Source organism: Esox lucius, chromosome 18 (assembly GCF_011004845.1).
Source record: "Esox lucius isolate fEsoLuc1 chromosome 18, fEsoLuc1.pri, whole genome shotgun sequence".
NCBI lineage: Eukaryota > Metazoa > Chordata > Actinopteri > Esociformes > Esocidae > Esox > Esox lucius.
Window position 1 is genome coordinate 11,341,818 of NC_047586.1, and position 8,092 is coordinate 11,349,909.

At 40.6% G+C, this 8,092-nt stretch overlaps 1 protein-coding gene across 2 annotated transcripts; it reads right to left on the reverse strand.

Moving 5' to 3' along the window:
• Positions 1–1,464: 1,464 nt before the first annotated feature.
• Positions 1,465–7,906, reverse strand: LOC105017706 (solute carrier family 22 member 2). 2 transcript variants are annotated; one of them, XM_029114407.2, is made up of 11 exons: positions 7,248–7,906; positions 6,466–6,569; positions 6,122–6,276; positions 5,817–5,877; positions 5,601–5,715; positions 4,314–4,414; positions 3,984–4,198; positions 3,539–3,647; positions 3,210–3,322; positions 2,509–2,608; positions 1,465–2,360 (listed from the first exon to the last, which is right to left on the reverse strand). In XM_029114407.2, exons 1-11 carry the CDS (start codon positions 7,668–7,670, stop codon positions 2,252–2,254), a joined length of 1,605 nt encoding a protein of 534 aa, XP_028970240.2. In that variant the 5' UTR covers positions 7,671–7,906; the 3' UTR covers positions 1,465–2,251. The 2 variants fall into 2 exon arrangements, with proteins under 2 accessions (XP_028970240.2, XP_010880841.3); XM_010882539.5 differs by having other exon boundaries at positions 5,817–5,985; positions 7,248–7,904.
• Positions 7,907–8,092: the final 186 nt, after the last annotated feature.

The window sequence follows — 8,092 nt, forward strand, 5'->3', positions numbered from 1 at the left end:
AAATGTAGAGAGCAGGTCAAAAGTCCAACAGATATGTTGACCTTGCACCTACATTTTTGAGAATGACCAACGATGCACCCAATTGCAAACAGAGGCAGCATGTTACTTTTTAATAGAACTGGCAGCGGCTTGAGGTAAATGAATATTTTAATGGCGGGGTTTAAAGGGCGCAACACATGGGATTCATCCACCATGTTGGGCCCTGGGTACTGTACAGTAGCTCACTTGGTAAGAGCATTGTTGTGGGTTTGACTCACTGTAGAGGCTTCTTCTTACCTTTACATTTGGCTCAAGGATTACTTTTTAAAACAGTGAAATTCTCCTTTAAGAAATGAATTACCTTTGGCTATAAATGTGGTTTTCAGACATATTTTGGCATACCTTGTCCCAGTGTATGTCTATGATGCTAATACTTCACTCAAAAAGTGAATTTGAAGCATAGTTTAATCGAAAAATGCCCGTGCACGTACAGATACTACAGTTCAAAGGCTTGGGGTCACATATGTCAGAAGTGAAGAGGCGACTGGGCATAGTTGCAAAGAAAAATATATCTCAGACTGGCCAATAAAAAGGAAAGATTAAGATGGGCCACAGAACACAGGATAGAGGATGACTGGAAAAAAAGGCTAGCATCCCAGAGTTGGCTCTTCACTTTTGATGTTGAGACTGGTGTTTTACAGGTACTACTTAATGAAGTTGCAAGCTGAGGGCCTCTCACACCTCTTTCTATTCTGTTTAGAGACAGTTTTCTCTGTTCTGTGAAGGGAGTAGTACACAACGTTGTACGAGATTCTGTTTCTTGGCAATTTCTCGCAGGGATCAGCCTTCATTCCTCAGAACATTTCAGAAGAAAGTTCTTTGTTTCTGGACATTTTGAGCCTATAATCGAACCCACAACCGCTGTTGATTCAGTTACTCAACTAGTTTAACAAAGGCCAGTTTTATTGCTCCTTTAATCAGCACAACTGTTTCCAGCAGTGCTAACTGTTTCCAGCTGTGCTGTTTCCAAGTGCGCAGGAGGGCGCTGAATGATCACCCCTGGAGAACAACACTACAGAATTAGGACACCCGACAGTCTTTCAGCCCTTAACGAGAATGCTCAATTGAGGGGCACAAGTGTGGATACTGGGACAGGTCCTAAGAGATCTAAAACATGAAGGGCAAGGGGGCGCCCAGGAGCAGGGTTGAGAAACACTGCTCTAACTCGATCTGAATAAAGGTATTTTCACCGGTTCTAATCTCCGAGCTGACACATCTTTTTGTCCCTGAGCATACAGTAAATCCCTGATAACCAGTAGTCCAAATGTTTTTTGGAACAAGGACTGTTCAATTCACCTTCTAAACCATCGAAAGGGTGAAGTGTGTGATGACACCGCCCCAGAGATGACACCGCCCCAGAGATGACGCCGCCCCAGAGATGACGCCGCCCCAGAGATGACGCCGCCCCAGAGATGACACCTCATACGCATTAAAGCAATTTATTTTCGGTTTGATTCCTCCCTCACCTCCTTCTCTGCCTCTTCTAATAAACACACACAATCTGTTCCTGTTCCATTTGTTTCTCCACGGTAAGCACATAACACAAAACACGTATCAGAGCAGAATGTCTAATTCACTATCATGGCATCACTCCTAACCAGAAGACAGTGGCTTTTTTATTTTTTACATGTTATTGTCCCTGTATTCAGTATGTAATGTACTCACATTCATTCTAATTTAAACAACAACAAATACAACAACAATCATAAGGTTTGAGTAAGAATGCACAACTGACTGGTACAATCTACAAAAATCAGCCCTTTTTCAAATGTCATGAACAAACTGTGCTTTTACTATCGTGTGTGTGTGTGTTTATTGAGGTTTCACTTGCTGCACGTTTAATTAAAGTTTTTCACACCACAAAACTTTGAATAAATACACATAGTATTTGTTATCCACGTTTCCAACATTAAATTAAAAAAATAAAGTAATAACAAACCATGTGAGTGAAATATTCAATAGGGTTTATCTGAAGAGATGCATGGCACAAAGCACTTGATCTGACAGGGAGATCTTCATATGCCGTTAGAAAACTCATGGCATATGCTAGAAGTAAGATATTTTGACCTCACCATTACAAACTATCCTTATTAATATAAGAGACAACACATTTTTGAAAACAGGCAACTGTAACGTAACATGAAAATGAATACTTCTTGTCATGAACTTGTCGTACTTTCATTACACAACCCCTAAGATGTCCAGAAAGGAATCAAACCATTTCAGGGTCTTTGTTGGTTGTCACGTCACTATTGGTGGGCAAAAGGTTCACTGCCTGTGTCCTCTTCAGCTCTATAATCCTCAGAGCATTATCTTTGCATCTGAGATGGCAGGAGGAATAAAAAACAGTAAACACATAATGAACAGATGTTCACCTCAGACATCATCAAGATATGAACGCTTCTGTTGGAGAGCATGATTTCATCACATTTGGTTGTAGAAATAATAATAGCAGTGTTAAAATCTTACTTTTCTGGAAACTCAATGTCATCGATCGTCTCAGGAAGGGGCACACCTCTGGTTTCAGGCAATAGCAAGACCAATGCTCCAGCCACAAATGCAAGGACCCCTGGGTGGCAAAATAAAGAGTTTATCACCATCAGTATCATTACGGCTGTGATGGCAATTCCATCGATCAGAACTCTTAAAGGAGGAAGTACATGTACCTTAGTTCAAAATGTCCATAACACGGCCTACTAAAATCTAGAAACCTCACCAAAATATGGGTTGTAAAACTGGGGCCCCCACACTCCCAATGGTCCACAGGAAACCCAACCAAAAAGTGCATATTTTTCACAAAATTACATCTCAACTGAAGGTTACATGCCTTCCTGAGGAGAAAGCATTTTCAATGAGCTTGCTTCAGCAACATACATATTGACAGGATACATTACGAAAATTTTTGACATTTTATAATAATTTTAATACTGTGATTCGGACCTGTTTTAGTGGTAATGCATATTTTCGATATACAGGCTTTTGGGTTTTTGAGAGCAACAACAATATTCAAGTAATTGTTTTCAATATTAAAATGTATATAAAAACAGAATGAAATGATGTACAAATCATTTAATCCCTATGTTAAGTATACAATAGTACAAAGACATATCAAATGTTGAAACTGAGATATTTTATTGTTCCTTATACAATGGCACAACTCGGTAACATACCGAAGATGATGAGTGGCAGCTCCAACCAGATGGCAGCCAGTCTGTAGAGAAGGAATGGGGCCACGATGCCACCGATGTCACACAGAGTTGAACATACCGACACACCCAGGTTCCTGAGAATAGAAACAACAATGTCCTTGTCTGGAACTACAATTAACCTTTCTGTTACACTGATTGTAAGTCTGGTGCGATACAACCTTGTCATGACATTTCATTCTACATGGCGCAAACGGGAACATTGTCCATCCACCTGACGTGTCAATGACATTGTAACATGTTCCTTCCGTAACTCTGTTCAGTGTATTTAGTTGTGTTCTGTTTTCTCTGACCTGACAAATGTAGGGTACAATTCGGTGTTCACAAACACCACCATTTCGAAAGTCATTGTAATGCCCAACCGGCCGATGCAGGCTACGGCTGTTTTGAACCAGAACATGCCTGTAAGTGAGAGAAAAGAGAAAAAGTTACAACACCTTGACTGGGTTCCTGGGGAGCCCCTTGGCCCATGCAAATTGGCCAGCATTGCCCCGGGGATCAAGCTGGACTTGTGTATCTGCAAAGCTAATTGAGGTCATCAGGGGAGTGTGTGCCATCACACACACTGACCAACGTGACTTCCTGAATGAGCAGTGTGAGAGAAAGCATAATGGTTTGGGGTGGTTTACAAACCCAACACTTCCATTGGGTATAATTCTGCTTGACAGAATTGGGAAAGGGAGAAAAAAGGGTGAAAAATAAAGAAGCAAAAGTCATTTAAAAAAAAGGGAGACTCACTCTCAGGTATCATGGCAGTGATAATGCAGGATGCTCCTGCTACAATGTTAGCTGTGGCAAAGGGAAGACGACGTCCAATACGATCAATGGTGAGGAGGATTAGGAAGGCGGCAGGGAACTCCACCAGCCCAGAGATCAGGAAATCAATGTACACATTTCCTCCCAGGATTCCTAGACGCATTATAAGACCCTGGTACACAACTGCACTAGTAAACCTAGAAGAATAAGAATAATTATAGAGGGGTCTACAGTGGCATAAACAATACAGTTTATATGTGACTAATGAGGGTACTACAGTTCCTGGTATGTTTTATTTGGATTAGATCTTACCAGTTGAAACTAAGAATGAAGGTGTGTTTTCTCATTTTTGGAGTTCTTATTAGATCCATGAATGAAGCAGTTGAGGCATTTGCATTGTTGTCTCTCATTGTCTGTAAAATACAGTGAAGAAAGTTATTTTCTACTATTTTATCATGAAACGCTGTCTTTGAGTGTCTATCGTTTTTGGTTTCTTAAATTACATCTATAAAAATATTTTCCTTTCACTCAAAAATGAAAACAATCATTTACAATCAAGCCTCGGAAACTTAAGTCTGCTTTTTCTTATTTAAACCTAGCTCTGTCTAAGAAATAGAAAGAAAACAGTTATCGCCACATCTTCACAATTGAAGGGGTTGTCTAATGATAAAAAACATGAAATGTAATTGTATGAGATGGTTAGACTGTGATGCATCTGTTTGTTGCAGAAATGATAAGGAACAATGGCTTTATCATGAAGAATGGTAGCCTGCTGGGGCATGGACCAGTTTCAAGACAAGGGTTCCAATGCACGTTAAAAGAGATGGATTTAAGGCTGGATTTGATGCTGGCTTGAAGGCTGTACAAAATGCCACAAAATATTACCCACAAAATCGAATTTGTACATGCAACAGAGTTAAGAATGGACCATGAGCTTATTCCACAGCTAGTTTAAAATTTCGCAGGTGGGGCTATCCATCTTGTATTGTACCCTTTTGTACTGTTCAAATTGTTATGAACAGCATGTTTGACATTGGTTTCACTGCTAAGTTGGGCTCAGTTCAACGACCAAGGTAGCTGGCTGTTTAGCAGGTTTTGAAGGGGTGGGTGTAACAACATGAAGTATTTACCTTGAGCTCACTCAACAGCCAGCTTGAATTCCAAGTGATTGGAAGGTTGTCAATGAGGGAGGTCAGACAAAAGCAGAGGACACATTTGCGCCTAGTGTGTGGCTAGGCAAACTGTCAGTGAAAGAAGCTAAACATTTAGTAATACCACTACTACTAGAGTCAATATATTCCCTTATTATTTTGGGATGTTTCATCCTGTGTAGTGGTTTTCCTTTGTGTTACAGTCCCCAGTGCATCTTTTAACTATATTTTTAAATGTCATCTAAAGCTGTGCGTGTACATTTAGTGAAAACTATCTTTGTCTGATCATGTGAGCAAAGAAGCGGGATCCAGGTGTGACCCTTTGAAATGATTTGTTTGGATCCCTTTGAATGCCTACGCTCAGAACAATCTTTCATTATTTCCTCGTATCGACTTTATCAGTGTTTTATATTCATAAACACACATGAAAGAAACTGTATCTACTCACCTCAATGTTCTTAGAAAGGGTTCTCTTGTTTTCTTTTGCTATTGACTCGGTTATCTCCACAGCTTTCTTTGTGTTGTGCTGGGAGAGAAGCCATCTCGGAGACTCTGGGATAAACCTGAAAGAATGGACATGTATGGACACTTCAATGCAAAAATGCTTAAGAGAGTGAACACAGTATATTACATGCCCATTGTACGAGGCAGTTAGGGGTCTTACCAGTAGTAGGACAGGAAGACAAGGTAAGGCGCAGTGATTACCAACTGCAGCCACCGCCAGTCTGTGATGAAGTAAGAGATGAGGGGCAGGATGAGAATCCCCACACTGAACAACATCTGGTAGAGGACTCCTACAGTCCTCCGATGTTCTACTCCAACCAGTTCTGTAACTAAGGAGGGAAAATAGGAATGAATAGGGAATAGTCATGTAAAAATAAAAACTACTATTTAAAAAATCTGAAATGTAACATTTCTATTAACATTTTAAGGGTTTAGACACTGTTAAAGTAAGTAATATTGCCATACTCAGGACATATCCAGCCACCCAGCCTCCCTTGACACCAAAGCCATAGAATGCTCGAAACACCAGCATCAATATCCAATTTGGTGACCATGCGACAAGAATTCCAAAAACCGCATTCAAGAGATTGGACATCAAGAAGCTTGCCTTTCTGCCAAATCTAAAATACAGAAAGATATATTTGTTCTCGATCTTTGCACATACATTGTTTGAAGTTTATTTTATTAATGTTCACCCTATTTTAGCAAGGGCTATATTATGTTATAAATGTTTCTGTTTTAAAGCCTTTTCTTAAAGTCATAATGAAATGTGCCCTAATCTGCATGTCCCCCCACACACCCTTCCTTACCGGTCAGCCAGGTATCCAATAGCTATGCTACCGATGAAGAAGCCCACATTGACTGTAGCCTGGAACATGTCCACAACCCAGGCATCAGCACACACCAGGTCAAACTGAAATTTAGAAATACATTGTTGCCATCATAATCAGTTGTTTGTTCTGAAATTGAAAGTCAATTAATTGTCTCGAGCACACATTTTCCGCAATTATTATTGGGATAGTGAAGCATCTGTTCTTCATTTGACTCTACACTCCAAACTTTAGATTTTAAATCGGCTGATTACTATCAGGTTGAAATATAGATGGACAGTTTTTATTTGATGGTATTTGTTTTCACCAAAATATCAAGACCCCAAAACATTTTAATTTTTGAACAGATTCATGTAATGTCCAAATGAAGCACTTGTGGAAGGGTGCAACTCCATTGGTTTCACCAGACAATGTAACCCACTGGTATCACCAATACACTCTAACTCCCTGGTATCACCAGACACTGTAACCCACTGGTATCACCAATACACTCTAACTCCCTGGTATCATCAGACAGTGTAACCCACTGGTATCACCAGACACTCTAACCCACTGGTATCACCAGACACTCTAACCCACTGGTATCACCAGACACTCTATAATGTAAACATAAAACCAATATGTACAGAACAACCCTAAAAAAGCAGAGTATACACCTCAACCTTGTAGTAATTGTAGATTTCAAATAAAGAGGCATAGAGCCAAAAAAAGAAGAATCACATCAGGCAATGTACATTTTAGAAGTGCTTCCTAATTCTCACCTCGGTCACAAAAGACTGCCTGCCCTCATAGTCATACTCCCAGCCGTCCTTGCATGAGGTCACGGGAGCTTTGCTCTGTTGGGTGTCAGCAAAGTGAATCCCTGGGTGGTCACACGTCAGACCGGTAGCGTTCCAGTCCAGGTCGTACTGCTCACATCGGCTGTGGACCGACACTCCTGAGGTGTTGACCAAAGGGATAGTGATCTTTCTAGTGTCCATCAGGTTCCAGCCACAGCTCTGCCGCATCTCGCTCACCCCCGAGTCCCGGCACCAATGCTCTGGGGTGAACCCCTGGAACACGATGCCCACATAGACACCAGCCCATGGCATGGAGACCATACATAGCAGGGCGAAGATTCGCTTTTGGGATCGTCCAAATGTTCCCGCTTCCTCTAGGATGTCATCAAAAGTGAAGGAGTGCATGGTTCTAGTTCTGTCTCTAATACATTGGTGACTAGGAGGATCTGAGAGTGTATGTTAACATTGTTTAAACAATCAAAGGTCGATCAGAGAGGTTGGCCATAGATCTGCCAGTGACCAATGATTGATTCAGACGTTATTTTTTACTCTGGTTGAGTTACCAGAGTAAAAAATGCTGTCCTGCTACCTCATTATTCCATTTATTGTTTTGTCTCTTTGATGCCTTATTGAATTACCCGGTCTTGGGGAGTTTCAGATGCATTGCCCACCTGAAGACTTTTTATTACCTTTCATTTAATTTGGGTCAATATCCGACTGTTGTGTAAAGAATAAGTAAACCTCAACTGTGTTTTCGTCACCTTGAGTGTACAACAGGGACAAAAAAAGATTTGTCTTGCCAAAATATATATCTACATCATGTTTGT